Below are 15,447 nucleotides of genomic sequence, written 5' to 3'. Positions count from 1 at the left end.
GCGAGCTACGTAAACAAGTGCGCGAATGGTATCATCATCTACCTTCTGCCGTTCGGTTTCCCTTGGATTCGACGCCGCTGTTTGACTCTAGGAAGTCTTTCCTAAGGATTCAGTACATGGCTCTACACGTAGTGCTTGGCTGGCCTTCAGTACTTAGGATACTCGAGAATAGCGAAGGGGAGGCCAGTGCTCAGGAAAACGAAACGATTGTAGTCACAAGGGAGCATGCGCGACACTGCATAAAGAGTTCAGCCTTGCTTCTAAGTGTAGCAGACGAGCAACTCATGGGAAGAAAGATGGGAACGCACTTTACACTATACCCGTATGATCATTGCGTTCAAACATCTCCATTTCTAACTAACTCTATCTAGAACATTTGCGTGCTTCGCAACCTTACTCATAGCGTACAACCATGCGGCTCTCGCTTTCATCGAAGAAACCAAGCAGGAGCAGCATATACGCAACGGATATGAATTACTGCGGCCATGGACGCATCTGCCTCTGGTTCGACGAGGGTTGGAAAGGGCACGCATTTTAATGCAGCAGAATGATCTTGCGCATATCTTCCACGCATATGCAGATGAATCACCTCAGCCTGCGTCTGGCGTTAGTCCACCAGTAGCAACGAGTAACGACTGGAGATCTCCACATCCAGGGTTCAGCATCAAACCATGATAGCCGCGCGGACCCTGAGATGGCATCTGAAGTTCCGTAGGAAGACCGATCGCAATGCGGCATGGTTCGATTTAGGGAATCCCACAGGCTTAAACCACGCCACAAAGACATCATGCCAATCGGAAGATATTTGTGACAAACGGTATACACGACCGGCCCGAGGTCTCGTTACGAGCGTCCGATACGAACCTGGTCTTGAGTTCTTTCGCTGTTACGCCAGGGCGCCCTGCGGACAGATCCGTGCGAATGGGATCCTTCCCACACGGAACAACAATCACAATCCGTAGATGCATCTCGATGCAGGACCGTTGATCCACATTTGAAAATCGGTCGGTCATCAGCAGCGTATACTTGGCATTCTTGGACTGCGCACTCATTCCGCGTTTACGAATACACGACGGAGAGGGCTTTTGTGTGGTGATGCGCACACAACCACCACTGGCACCAGCATAATAATTACACGCAGAGAACCCCACGACAGTCTACCAGAATGCAGAAGAAGTTGCGGCAATACCACCGAACACGGCCTGCATGCTATCTCAAGTCTATCGATCAGCATAACTGCCCGCCTGCGGAGCAGAGACCACAATGATCACCAGTGCTCAGACATCAGTCCCTAGGGTCTACGTAGTAAGACCGTGCTGAACACATAGATGTTCGAGCTGCGAAACATCCTGGCTGAACCCCAAGTGTTCGCCTGCCGGCAAACACGAGCCTGGCATCATAGCTCACCTTAAGATCACCTGAATATGCAGTTGGGGATCCTGCAAAGTGACCTGAGCCCGGCAAGATCCACATCAGTCCAAGCCATAACATCGTGCAGCTTCGCGATCTCTGGGGTAGATGCATCCTATCGAGTGCGTTGCGCTTATCAGTCACCAACCGACCGCTCAGGTGGCCGCTGCGGCTGTGATTTGAGTAAGGGCTGTCCTGCCTTGCACGACTGTTACCAGCATCAGCTATGAGGTGCGAGAAGCACTACATCCGCAGACCCGTCATTCATCTCGCCATCTTAATAGGATCTAATTCTCTGAATCAGCTTTGCATGCAGTGTCTTGTTTCATTCATTCTAAAACCAAACATTCTCAGTACAACACCACGCTAGTCCCAAAAGAGCAAGGTTCATCGCTAGTGTACAAACGAGCGTTGTCTCATTATACCTAGATATCAATCGTTGACCTTTTGTGTTATCCTTGTGCGACACATTTTGTGGCCCGCAATGGGACACAACAGACAACCCGAACTCTACGCAGCGGCGCTTGCAACTTATACTGCCGCTGCAGTCGCGCTTGTCTTTCGGTTGGTTGCACGCCGTCAGACCAGCCATCCGTTGGTATGGGAAGATGTTTTGGCCGCGATTGCGTTTGTATGTATACTCGACTTTCTATCGACACAAGACTTACAGTTGTGCAGTCTACCGGAAGTGCTTTCACTTTCATCAGTATATACAGTATGTACCATTCTGCGGTCTTAACAACTAAGCGCTGACGGTGACCAGAGATGCGATGGGGACTCGGAAGGCAACTACACGACATCGACATGGCAGAAGACGAGATTGTGTACCACTATTTCCTAGAACTATGGGTAGATATGTGGTTCTACACGTTTTCCGTCGGGCTATCCAAGTTTGTCATATTAGGCTTCTACTGGAGAACATTTGGTCTTTCCGTCATCCGACAGCCTATCAGGATCTTGTTCGTCTGCTCGGCATGCTGGATCGTTGTCAGAGTAAGCAAGCGATCTAAATCGACTTCTAACGGCGGTACGCTGATCTCACAAGGTTGTCCTCATCACGATGCAATGTCAGCCGATTCAGAAGTTCTGGCACAAAGAAATCCCAGGCAAGTGCACATTGCCGCCGATGATGTCGCTCTTTGCTGCGGCCATTCCTCATTTCATTCTTGAGGTCGCGATATTACTCTGTCCGCTCTATGAGATATCCAGACTGCATATCTCGACAGCACGCAAGGTTGCTGTAGCGGCAATGTTCGCGGCTGGTCTATTGTAAGTCGCACAAAACCAATGTATCGACATCTTACTAATAGAATCGAAGGGTCTGCGGCTCAGCACTCGGTACCATTGCTCACACGGTTGCCCTTGGAAGAAACCCCCATCCAGATCTCACATACGACGGCATCGACGACCAGATATGGGCAGTATGCGATGTGAACCTGGCATCCTTTGCAAGTCAGTCGTGTACGCTGGATCTTTTCCTCGAACCAAGTCGCTGACATTCATCGTCTAGCATCCCTCCCTCTCCTCCGACCCGCCCTGCGCTCCTGCGGCGGTATATTCACCAATCTCCGATCAAAGGGAAGACCCGTTGGTCCCAGTAATTACGGCAATCCAAACTCCGCACCGACCTTTGGTAGTGCTCCTAAGAGGGGATGTAGCCGGACATTGACGTCTACCTGTCCCGATACCGAGTCTACGATTGAGCTTTCTGCGGACTTTTGCACCCCGAGAGGTGAGAATCATGGTAGGGTAGCGGCCTCGCACAAGCATGGGAATGAGTGTGGGAGCGAGTATGGTATGCATCACATCGCAAATCTTGAGTTAGAAGATCGGCGTCTTGTGTAGACACGGAGTGAGATAGAAGTCGCACTTGGGTTTCCTTCAAACCATGAGTATGGACTGAGAGCGATAATCTCTTATACACGAAACCATCGATGAAGCTAACCGTACGATGTTCAAATCACGCTTGGAGATACTTGGTCCGTTCCAACATCTTCTCAAAGAGATATTGACCAGTATTCTCAGCCATTTGATGTAGTTTGCTTCGAGCACTAAGCTACAGCTCATGTGATCCAAAAATCCCTTTTCTTGTAAGAAAAAGAGCTTGAGAGCCATGGTACAAACATGTAAGTGATCACTGGAGGATCTTCAGCACCTGCCTCAGCCTCGAATGGTTGTAACCATAGACCGACTCGCTCCCAATTCCACCCTACTTTGTGTACTAGGAGGAACGCGAAAACTGTGTCCATGGGCTCATTGTACCGATCTTTCATTTCGTAAGCGCGAAATAAATATATAGCGTAGCAAGTTCTGATTTCAGTTGCTCCAGGACCGACATGCGACAGTTCAAGGCACTCGAATGGGATGTCGAGTCGCGCCATTTCGTACCAGCAGACGTCATGTCCACCTCGCACCACCGATGCATCGTGGCCATGTACTACGCGACCAAGATGCCTTCCAACAACGGGTCTCTTACGTAGCATGATCTTGAACGATGGTGCTGAGATGTGCATGCGCTGAGAATAGTGGTGCCGCTGGGTATGATTTGGCCTGGCCTTCTCAAAGTCTTTCAAGGACTGCAGAAGCCCATCCTGTTTCTCAAGTAGAATTGTCAGGTCTTCTGGGACCACCAGGGTGGTGTTCGGTGTTTTTCGTATAGGATACACTGCATCCGGATTGTGCAGCCATCCTGCCCAAGAATAACTTGGGAAGCCTAAACGACGATTGACTTTCTCATCCTGGATATCGTGGCGCCAACACAATCCAATGAGAAGCCCATTGAGATACCCGGATGTATCGAAAGGCAAAGGCATACCCCAGTATGATCTGATAGGTGGCTCTTGTTGTTCGAACTCGCCCAAGATGCCATCGAATGCATTGAGGATGTCAGCATCGTAGGTGAGGACTCTCTCAGTATACGACTCAATCAAATCGTAGATCGTCTCTCCGTTCACGTTTGGCTGCCACTTCTCTAACTCGGAATGATAACGTATCTGAGAATGCTGCAGGTCCTCGCTAATGATGCCTTCATCGCAATCGAACAGGACTTGTTTCTCGGTGAAGATGAGCCTCCGCCTTGAAAAGTAGCCTTCCTGAAGCGTCCAGCCACGTCTGAACCATCCTTCGGTGTAATAAATCAAGGCCCAAGGCCAGGGAGAGAATGTAACCAGATTGAGCTCGTTGTATCGACCTTTTATTTGCACGTTCTCCCGCGGTATTGAAACGCCTAACAGTCCTGAACTGGCATCCGCATTCCCGGCAGCTATTATCGTGATTTGTGCAGAGCGATAAATAAGGTGCATCTGGCGAATTTGGTGCTTGAAATCGTTTTCATCTTTCTGGAGAACGCAATATGCGTCGATCCAAAGATATCGAATGCCGAGACTTTGGGTTACTCGGATAGCATCCTCTACCGTTGAAGGGAGTCTTGTTGGAAGCATGTCTGTTTGCTGGTCCAGAGATTCGCCATTGCTTCTGCCCCACCGATAACTCAACGCGGCATACGGTATATCGCCAGAAGATCTGACGATTGCTCGTGTGTGACAATCGATCACCCTAAGCCGGCTTGGTCGGCTACTGAATGTTTCTTCCCGTTGATTGCAGGAAGTATGATGAGTCAAACAGTTCTGTAGGTGTTGTCTCGTAGCGCTGAAGTCAAGCCAGGTCGGAACTTCATTTACTCGTAGCGGAGACGGTTGAAACTCTGGAGTCTCGATCTCCGCGGACACGCCGAAAGGAACTATCAAGCCAGGATGGCTAGCAACCTGATACTCAGGCTTTCCGTCCTCAAGGTCATAGAATATATTGACATGCGACGATAGCTTCGTTACAGGCCCAGACTTCGTGTATACCCTCATCAGGCTTTTTCCGCGGTCAAGTTGGAGATAGCGTGGCTGTAGCGGATCGATTCGTGGTAATAAGTTGACCTTTGTCGCCGAAATAAACTCACAGAACTCGCAGCCAGACTGCGAGTCCCATGTCCAGATAGTAGTAGGGTCAGAACATCGTGTGACCCACACTTCATGTCCCTTTCTTAGCGGTATGCCTTCGTGATGGCCTTGCAAGATCGCAATAAGATCAACATCTGAACAATTGGTGCATAACATCTTGGCAGGGCCCGAACCATACAGGTTATGTCGTAAGGCATTTGAAAGAAGACGGGTACATAGTTTTAACTGAAGAGCTGTTGCCTAGAGCTATCTAAAAGTACGACCCCATTCGTTATCGAGCCCATGGTGTGCATGCAGGAAGCGGGGTCGTATCCTGCACGTTCGTCTCGTGTCACCACACGCGGCAGGAACCCACAAGCCTACGAAAGGACTCAACACAGCCATTGATTCCAATGCCGCAGAAAACGTAACGTTACATATTGAAATGGATAAACTATCCGTTTCCACCTCACACCTCATAATGAGTGAAAAGCCTAGTTCCCAGATTTGGTATCATCGAAAAGAAAAAACACACAACCACGCTCAAACGCCAAACCCATACAATAAAAGAAGATGATTGCATGTCGATAAGCGTTAAACACTTAGTACGCATTACCGCCCCAACCCGGTGTCTTCCCCTTGCCCTCATGTGGCGAGTAGTATTCGTCTTGCTCCATAACCGGACTGATGGTTATAGAGCCTGGCTGGTGCTGCGGCGGCCCATACCAGCCGTTCCCTCCCGCAGGCACATTACTGTAGTAACCTCCTCCTCCGTGTGCAGCCTCCTCGCCGCCGAGGTTGTTGAATGCTTGTGTGCGTGGGGTCATGGGTGACTTCATGCCGCCAATGGTACCGGGTGTACGGGGTAGTTGTTGGAGTTCCCACATGTGCTGCCATTGTTCGTCGGCAGTCATCTCGTTGTCGTAGGGCGATGAGGCCCACTTCTCCTTCTCGGCTTTCTTTTCGGCTCTGCGGGCGGCGTGCGCTTGTTTCTGGGCGGTGGTTGGGATGAGGGAGTAGGCTGATAGGGCGAAGAAGACGACGTAGATGGTGCTGTTGGGGTAGAGTTAGCGTTTTACTCGAGTGGTTACGGATGGTAGGGGACGTACAGCATGATAATGCTAACGGCGAAACTGCTCTTGGCTTGCATGCAGTAACTCTTGATGTGCTTGTCGTCCACGATATTGCAGTTCTTGGTGAGGTACCAGGGTGCGCCGTTGTTTACGTGCTCTGGGTCAATGGTGTCGGGCGCGGTTTGGATGTGGATGCCGTATGCCCACAGGGCCATGAGTGCGATGTGGAGGAGGAGCGAGAGGATTGGGAAGAAGACCTTGAGAAGCCATAAGGTTGTTTTGACGAGCCAGAAGAACATGCATACTACGCCAATTACGAGGTGGTATTGGGTATTGCTATGATTGTCAGTACACTATTCAGGTTTTGAAGTCGAGTGGAATGATAGCAAGGACATGGACTGCAGTGTTGGTTCGGTGTGTTACTTACAAACTACTCCATACTAGAGGTGTATCTACTGGCCGGTAATTCGCAGCCGCGTACAAAACGGTGCTTGGCTTCGAGTTGAAGCCGAACTCGCCTCCCACTCTCCACAGAATAGTGCGATAGAGGTTTGGCGATGCAATACCGAAGAGCGCAAGATTGGCCACGGTGAATGGCAGTTCAAAAATCATGAGAAAGTAGATGATTTTCGGCAGGCGCCATGTTCGCGAAATGAAAAAACCCATGACGGGCGTTCGAAGCCGTCACGCTCGACGGTGATGTGCGGTGGTGGGCGTTGCCGTATGCGTGATGCTGCGCTTTCAGCTGCGCTCGGACGAATCGCGATTGCGGGATAAGGCTGAAATGCGCCGTCCAGTCTTGTTGCGCAACTGTCGTTAACCGAAAGTCGATAGCTGGAGATGCTACCAAAAGCCTCCGATGGTCGCACACAGTCGTTGTTCGTGCTCGAGGTCCGGACGTACAAGAAAAGCATCAGCATCCAGCTCTCCGGGGCCTTTCACGCTCTTAACAGCCATGTAAGCCCCCATCTTAGCCGACGCCAGTGAGGGAGCTGAGGGGCGAAAGAGCCATCGCAGGCGCTGAGTGGCACGCGCATGCTGCGCGATCACACAGCTTGTGAGGTGTGACGGCGAATCAGACTTGCAGGTCGGCGCTGCAGGCGGGAGCTAGACGGCTTGTTCCTTGCGCCATCCCTGCTCTTGTACCGAGGAATGTGGGTTAATATCGACGAATCGGGTAATTCAATATAGAACTCCAAGCTAAGAGGTCGGATGAAGTGGAAGGCCTTATCGCGGGGTTGCACAACGCAAGCGATCGCTTGCTGTGCCGTACAGTGCCCGCGGGCAGGAAACGGCGTGTGGCGCGAATAACGTTGATGGCCATGGTTCCCAGACTGAGTTTTGAAATGTGGAGCTAGTCTAGTGGAGCAGTCCCTCGACTATCACGAGCCGTCTGGAATTTACCGTCTTTGTGGGCGCGTAAATTCGAGTTAATGGTGTGAGCGTCGTACATACAACAGCGCTTGCCGCAGCGACGGGATCATTGTCGAACGCAAAACCTAGTATTGATCGCCTTGAACTATCCAATGGTAAATTACCTTAACCTTTCCATTACCACCACTTCTCACACAGAACTCTCTCTGGAGCGACATTATCCTGCTCCTTGATAAACTTCACCATGTCGTCGGTCATGTCTGGGGGCCCGCAGACATAGAAGACGGTGGATTGGGCTTCCTTCCTGTTGCCAACTGCGCTAGAGAGGGCAATATCGTCAATGCGATGCGTCCAGGCACACACTGGCACTTCGGTAGCCGAGTCAATTTGCGGCAGCGTCAGAGACATGAGTGGATGTATCAAGTCACCTTCATTTGTGCCCATCTCGGACCCGTCCCACGTGCCTGTAAAGAATAGCTCGAGGCGGTCTTTGGTCACCTTGAATCTGGGTATGCGGAACAGGTCGAGCACGTCTTGCAGGAAGAGGACTTCGCTCGGGTCGGTTTCGCGCGAAGGGACTTTGGTAGAGTATAGGAAGCGTACTTCGAGGTTCGGGTAGTTCTGGTTTATGTAGGTCATCATTGACATCATAGGGCTGTGGGGTGTTAGCGGGCGAGGCGTGCGACTTGGTCACGGCAGAGCTGGACGCACTTAATTCCGACACCTCCAGCGATGAAGATGGCGCGCTTAATCTTTTTCATGTCCAGACACGGGGGAGGCCACACGAAGCTTCCGCCTACACGCACAGTGACCTCCTTGCCTAGTATCTCCTCCGCCGGCTGCCACAGCCATGCGGCCGGCGGGTTATTAGGGCTCTTCTGGACAGCTAGCTCGAAGTAGGGAACAAAATCGGGATCCGACCGCGGCAGGGCTTCGGAGGGCGACGAGGTAATGGTGAAGCCACCGGCCTTGTCTACATCGGGCACAAAGACATCAAGCCATTGGCCGGGGAGGAACTGACTTATCCATCAGCGCATGTCGCGAGCGAGATGGAGATCGTCATACGTTGAAGCCGTCCTTTTCCTTGATTTCGAATTTAAAGCGCTTGATCCGGTCGTTGACGGGCGTGACTTTGGCGACGGTGGCCGTGTGCAGGTCGTTCTCTCGCGGTTCCGTCGCGGTGCGCTCTTGGTGGCTTAGGATCGCTTTTGCTGAGCGAGCTTGTGGCATGCTGCTCAGCATGCTTCTCTGCGAGGAGAGTCGTCGCTGAAATGAGTGATGGGACAAGAGTCGACGGGCAGGAAGGCTCATAGCAAGAAGAAAGTATCTTACCACGAGGAAAATGTAAGTGGGGACACCAGGTAGAGGGGTCCAATGCGTTATGCAGGATGATCCACTGGGCGGGAGCTTGGACGACAGCCGTTAAGGCTAGCTGACTTCACCCTCACCACGGCATCGGCATCATCTCGGGCCTCCAAATATAGCCAAGTGGCATTGGCCATGAGCCTCCGAGAATGGGCTGACTGCCATCGTGTCGCACGCTGAGCTGTCGCGTTTGACATGTGCGAGTGCGTGGTGTACTAAGCAAGCTATGACGCGTGCGGGAGCCGCGGCTGTCACCGGAGAGCTGAACACCATAAGACAGCAATTGCTCTGCATCCTCCTTTGACACGAACTCATCTGCACGTGCACTGCCCAATACACGACCTATCGTCACTGACTCTACTGCTCAGCCGACAAACACCTCCAATATCTCCAACTCTTACCTGATTCAGGCACAATGTCCGTCGAGGAAGGCACCCATGCCTTGGCTGATGGCAAGCAGCTATATACGAAGACATTCAAGGTATGGTGGAGCCATAGCAATAAGATCGACATTAACGCAATGAGCAGACGGACGGTCCGGCCAAAGCCCGACTTGTGTTCATCCACGGATTCTCAGACGTAGGGCTCCCATGGACACAATACTGAATGCATGACTAACATTGCCCCTAGCACGGTGAGATCATCTAGCTACATGAATAACACCCTTCTTACACAGGTCAAGTCAACACGTACGGCGACTTCTTCCCCCATCTAGCGTCTAGAGGTATTGAAGTTTATACGTTCGACCAGAGGTGCGCACGTGCACTGCTTCCAATATTCACTACTGACAAGGCACAGAGGATGGGGCCGATCTGTAGCAAAACACGCCGAGCGAGGAGACACGGGCCCGACTACCCAGGTGCTGGACGACATTACCTCCTTCATCAAGACATTGATCCCGAGCCCTGTCCCGCTCTTCATGATGGGGCATTCCATGGGCGGCGGTGAGACGCTCTGCTATGCCGCACAGGGTCCGGAGGAGGTGCTCAAGCACATTCGCGGCTTCCTCTTGGAGTCGCCCTTTATCGACTTTGACCCCAAGTCCAAGCCATCACCCATCACGGTCTTCTTCGGTAGGGTCGCTGGAAAGCTCATGGCAAAGCGTCAGTTGACCAACAAACTGGATCCAAAACTCATCTCGCGAGACCCGGAGGTCTGCAAGCGATTCGACGAAGACGAGCTCTGCCATGATACCGGCACACTCGAGGGGCTCGCGGGATTACTCGATCGAACCAATGCTTTGTCCAGTGGGAAGATCATCATACCTGACAATGTTGGAGAGGGTGGCGTGACGAGGATCTGGATTGCTCACGGCGAGCAGGACGGCATCACCAGCTACCATGCCTCGAAACGCCTGTTCGATGCCTTGCAAGTCAAGGACAAGGAGTTCAGATCGTACGCCGGACACTTTCATCGCTGTAAGTATATGTCTGACCCAGTCCATGGTATTGGCACTAACCTTGTCAGTACACGACGAGCCTAGTCCTGATAAAGATGTGTTCCGGGACGACGTCGTAAACTGGGTACTGGCTCGCGTGACGGACCCTGTGGGTGACGATAGTGCGAAGCCAAGGCTATGAATCTGTGTAGAAGCTCTCTAGAATAGGAAACAAGCGCGCTGGCAACGTAATCACGATAGGATTATCTTTAGGTGTACATTGCTTGGCCCAACTCGTACGTACACGCGCGGCTCCCGAGGCGCAAGGCGGAGGATCTCCAGGCCCATGTCCCTGCAGGAAATTGACGACGGCACGGGAGTGATGCATGAAGGTTGCAATGACATAGTGTGCGGTTGTTAAATTTGGCAACATTCGTGATCGGTAGCAGTAGAGGTCATCGCAATTGATTAGACTATCCTTTTTTGCACCTGTGGCAGGTAGAGCATGAGATTGCTTGCAGATTGGAAACATACACCGGCATTGTGTTCTCCTGGTTCTGCTAGGTATTAGAAGTGCGATGGTGTGCATCTTGCCTGAGTGGGACGGATGGTGGCGCCCCCACAATTGCCGTGTGTTGACGCAAAAGGCGCCATGAGAGGCCAGGCTCGAGGGCCGATAGCAACCGCGAAAGAGGCTCCAAATTGTCTTGGAAGTGTTCGCAGCGAGTGGCATTGAGGCATCCCGCAGTACTGAGAGGCGCAACGGCTGCCACCACATCCCATGTTACTGCGCACCGCCTGCAGCAATGGACATGGCCTGCGTGTCCAGTTTAGCCAGCGTGCACGCGTCTCACTCCACGACTCCTCTACGCAACCCTCGGTGCGACGACACGTCCTATCACGTCACGCCTACAAACCTCCTACCTGCCGCCCCAAATTGCGCGTCCTGTGCACGCAGACGACGACCAAAGGTGCCCAGTACCTCGCCATCCCGTCGCATACAGCGCCTCTCCGCAACTGGTCGACGACCGTCCACCGCAAACCACTCTTTTCCCCTTCCACCATGACGGGCGCCACGCAGAAAAGAGGCCACGCCGGTCATCACCACCATAACCACGACAACACCTTCCTCTTGTCCAAGAACAAGAATGACGCCGGCGTGCGCATTACCAAGATTGGCCTCTACGTCAACCTGGGCATGGCTGTCAGCAAAGGCTTCGGAGGCTATGTCTTCAATAGTCAGGGTGAGATGGCCCGACGCGTTGATACGAACGTCTACTAACGCCTGCCAGCACTCATTGCCGACGCCATCCATAGTCTTACCGACCTCGTGAGCGACATCATGACACTGGCAACCGTGGGTTGGTCCCTCAAGCCCCCTACAGACCGCTTCCCCAGCGGGTATGGAAAGGTGGAGAGTCTGGGCTCGCTCGGTGTCAGTGGCATATTGCTCGCAGGCGGTTTCTTCATGGGCTGGACCGCGCTGCTGGCCCTCTGCAAGCAATTCTTCCCCGAAGCCGCCGAGGTAGCGGAGCAATGGGGGCTTATACCACACCACCACCACCACGGCATCGACGACCTGGGCCCCAACATCAATGCTATATGGCTTGCTGCTGGCTCAATTGTCATCAAGGAATGGCTCTACAGAGCGAGTAAGGACACCCATAATAACGTAGCAAGTGCCCGCTGACAATCACTCCAGCCCTCAAGATCGCCAAAGAGCGCAAATCGACGGTCCTCGCCTCCAACGCCTACCACCACCGCGTCGACTCCCTTACTGCCTTCGTCGCTCTCCTCCTCATCGCCGGCTCCAACGTCCTCAACAATGCAAAGTGGCTAGACCCTATCGGTGGGCTTGTCATCTCGCTCATGGTTGTCCAAGCTGGTTGGGGAAACACCAAGCAAGCGCTACTCGAATTGGCAGACGTCGGCGTAGACCAGGAGATGAAGGACAATGTGCGGAAAGCAGCGACTGACGCTGTCAAGAATGTCACTACCGCATCAGAGCCCGTCAATGTGCGAGCGATTCAGGGCGTCAAAGCTGGCCAGAACTACCTCATGGATATCGAAATTGGCGTCTCTGGCACCTGGACTGTCGACCAGACACGCGACGTCGAGAACGCAATCCGGGACCGCGTCGGTGTCAATGTGCGCGGCGTGAAAAAGGTGCGCGTGCGCTTTGTAACCAACTCGGCGCAAGCACCAGACTTTCTCGACGAGTTCATCCCTGGCGACTCTACTGCGGCGGCGAGCCAAAAATCTGAGGCAGAACATGACCACGACCATGACCACGACCACGATCACGATCACGAAACTACCGATGGCAACGCAAGGCGAAGGAAATGATTGGTGTACACCTATAGACAAGCATAGCTGGGCGTTCTGGAGTTGGGGCAATGCAACTACCCGGCGGCATATGCGAGACATCGGACACTTGTATATATTCTGAATATCCATCACCTGAATTCAACCCCGGCCCACGCTCTAGACTCGTACTTCCCCACGCTAACGAAATTCCCTAGATGGCATCGGCGTTTGGCCGAGATGCAACTCCAAAAAGTCACAGCTGTACTCACGATGTCTCGGCACGAATTTATCCGCCATCCAATAATCCCGCGCCAAAGTACTGGCGCTTCTGCAGGCACCGCCGGCAAAATTGCCTGTGATGTAGCGCGTCCGTCAATGTGGGTCTTGCGTAAGTGTGCCGTAGCCGTATCGTGGATGTGAGGCAGGGACCTCTAACACTACGAGATATGGTTTGCTTATTTTAGCCATGTCTCGTCAACATAACACCTTAACATTATCCTCACAGCTCGAAACGGCACTGACATACTTCGACCATGGCTGATCAGTTCTTGGGCTTCGATTTGAGCACTCAGCAACTCAAAGGTGCGAATACCCCGCTAGAGCTACCCCACCATCTGGTCTTCCAGCTTGGACTCCAGGGCTGACGCTGCCGTGCTCTAGGTATCATCGTCGGTTCCGATCTCAAACTTATCCACGAAGCCAAAGTCGATTTCGATGCCGATCTCTCCAAATATGGCATTGAGAAGGGTGTCCTCACAAACCCTGCTGAGGGCGAGGTTTTCGCGCCCGTCGCCCTGTGGCTCGAAGCCATTGATCTTGTCCTGCAGCGACTGAAGGAGCAAGGTGCCGACTTCTCCAAGATCCAGGGTATCTCGGGTGCGGGCATGCAACATGGTACCGTGTTCTGGAGCAAAGATGCAGAGACACTACTTGGCAGTATGGATGCTGGCAAGACACTGCTCGAGCAGCTGGAAGGCGGTGCAAAGGGCGAGAGGAAGGGTGCCTTCAGCCACCCTTTCAGCCCAAACTGGCAGGACGCAAGTACACAGAAGCAGTGCGAAGCTTTTGATGCGACACTGCAAGAACCGAGGAACCTGGCCCTAGCTACTGGAAGCAGCGCCCATCATGTAAGTTTCCCGCACTCTCGAAGACTTTGTCCATGCTAACACCATAAAGCGCTTCAGTGGCCCTCAGATCCTTCGCTTCCACGACAAGTACCCCGAAGCCTACAAAGCGACCGCTCGCATCTCTCTCGTATCCTCTTTCCTCGCTTCCGTCTTTCTCGGTAAAGTCGCCCCCATCGATATCGGAGACGTATGCGGAGCCAACCTGTGGGACATAAAGAATGGTCGCTGGCATGAGGATCTTCTTGCGCTCGCAGCTGGAGGGAGTGACGGCGTCGAGGACCTCAAGAAGAAGCTCGGAGGTGTTCCGGAAGACGGTGGCTCAAGCTTCGGTACCGTCTCGCCATACTTCAGCAAGCGTTATGGGTTCCCATCGTCGGCTCAGGTCATTGCGTTCACCGGTGACAACCCATCGACCATCCTCGCCCTTCCTCTACGCGCGTCCGACGCCATCGTCTCGCTAGGGACCTCAACAACATTCCTTATGTCTACACCCCAGTATAGGCCCGACCCAGCATACCACTTCATGAACCACCCCACCACAGCAGGCCTCTATATGTTCATGCTCTGCTACAAGAATGGTGGTCTAGCACGCGAGCACATCCGCGACGCCATCAACAAAGCCTCAGGCTCATCCGACAAGTCCTGGGACAAGTTCAATGAGACAGCCCTCACAACTCCTGCGCTTGGCCAAGCCCAACCCTCCGACCCTATGCGTCTAGGTCTCTTCTTCCCCCGACCAGAAATCGTACCAAACGTCAAGGCAGGAACATGGCGATTTCTTTCCAAAGATAATCAGCTCTCGCCCATAGCACCAGAAGCTGCCCAAGGCAAGACTGAGGACAAATCTTGGCCCGTTCCTCAAGCCGACGCCCGTGCAATCCTCGAATCCCAGTTCCTGTCCTTGAGATTGCGCTCTCAGTCCCTTGTCGAACCCCAAGGCTCTCTCCCCGCGCAACCTCGCAGAATCTACATGGTTGGCGGTGGTGCCGTGAACCCCGCCATCGCCGAACTTGCCGGCCAAGTTCTTGGTGGCTCTGACGGTGTATACAAGCTTGAAATTGGAGGGAATGCTTGCGCTCTCGGAGCCGCGTACAAAGCTGCCTGGGGCGTACAACGTTCGTCTCCACAGGAGAAGTTTGAGGATTTCCTTGAGGCGCGATGGAATGAGGAGGGCTTTGTCAAGAAGATCTGTGAGGGCTACAGGAAGGGTGTCTTTGAACAGTATGGCGATGCACTCAAGGCTTTCGATGAGGTAGAGAAGGTAGCTCTTAGGGAGAAGGGTGAGGCCGAGAAAACAGATGCTACCAAAGAGGCTATGGGGCTGCAGGGTCTGGATAGCCAAAGGTAAGATGACGGTAGTGTGAAATATTCTGGAATGTCACTTGATTGTTTGGGCACAGATCTCTCACAAGCGAGTATCTTGGTTAATCGACCATTGGTTAACACAGTTGTGTTTTTCGTTTGACGGACATGTGACCGCGCGC

The 15,447-nt window shown here is 52.8% G+C and overlaps 5 protein-coding genes across 5 annotated transcripts; 3 read left to right on the top strand and 2 right to left on the bottom strand.

Moving 5' to 3' along the window:
• Nucleotides 1–5,941: 5,941 nt before the first annotated feature.
• Nucleotides 5,942–7,078, bottom strand: J4E92_002564 (uncharacterized protein; the record flags this gene model as incomplete). The annotated part of the gene is made up of 3 exons (XM_051493967.1): nucleotides 5,942–6,392; nucleotides 6,449–6,748; nucleotides 6,840–7,078. The coding sequence occupies 3 exons, from the start codon at nucleotides 7,076–7,078 to the stop codon at nucleotides 5,942–5,944; spliced, it is 990 nt and encodes a 329-aa protein (XP_051355646.1).
• Nucleotides 7,079–7,963: 885 nt separating this feature from the next.
• Nucleotides 7,964–9,028, bottom strand: J4E92_002563 (uncharacterized protein; the record flags this gene model as incomplete). Its single annotated transcript, XM_051493966.1, has 3 exons — nucleotides 7,964–8,441; nucleotides 8,498–8,802; nucleotides 8,852–9,028. 3 exons carry the CDS (start codon nucleotides 9,026–9,028, stop codon nucleotides 7,964–7,966), a joined length of 960 nt encoding a protein of 319 aa, XP_051355645.1.
• A 538-nt stretch (nucleotides 9,029–9,566) lies between these two features.
• On the top strand, nucleotides 9,567–10,731 carry J4E92_002562 (uncharacterized protein; the record flags this gene model as incomplete). The annotated part of the gene is made up of 5 exons (XM_051493965.1): nucleotides 9,567–9,632; nucleotides 9,680–9,686; nucleotides 9,828–9,903; nucleotides 9,950–10,569; nucleotides 10,619–10,731. 5 exons carry the CDS (start codon nucleotides 9,567–9,569, stop codon nucleotides 10,729–10,731), a joined length of 882 nt encoding a protein of 293 aa, XP_051355644.1.
• Nucleotides 10,732–11,592: 861 nt separating this feature from the next.
• Nucleotides 11,593–12,875, top strand: J4E92_002561 (uncharacterized protein; the record flags this gene model as incomplete). The annotated part of the gene is made up of 3 exons (XM_051493964.1): nucleotides 11,593–11,773; nucleotides 11,822–12,181; nucleotides 12,232–12,875. The coding sequence occupies 3 exons, from the start codon at nucleotides 11,593–11,595 to the stop codon at nucleotides 12,873–12,875; spliced, it is 1,185 nt and encodes a 394-aa protein (XP_051355643.1).
• Nucleotides 12,876–13,369: 494 nt separating this feature from the next.
• On the top strand, nucleotides 13,370–15,311 carry J4E92_002560 (uncharacterized protein; the record flags this gene model as incomplete). The annotated part of the gene is made up of 3 exons (XM_051493963.1): nucleotides 13,370–13,418; nucleotides 13,497–13,963; nucleotides 14,013–15,311. 3 exons carry the CDS (start codon nucleotides 13,370–13,372, stop codon nucleotides 15,309–15,311), a joined length of 1,815 nt encoding a protein of 604 aa, XP_051355642.1.
• Between the last annotated feature and the right edge of the window lie 136 nt (nucleotides 15,312–15,447).

The sequence above is a fragment of the Alternaria infectoria genome (assembly GCF_024043175.1).
Source record: "Alternaria infectoria strain BMP 0036 chromosome Unknown scaffold_3, whole genome shotgun sequence".
NCBI lineage: Eukaryota > Fungi > Ascomycota > Dothideomycetes > Pleosporales > Pleosporaceae > Alternaria > Alternaria infectoria.
This window is presented reverse-complemented; position numbering and strand designations above follow the sequence as displayed.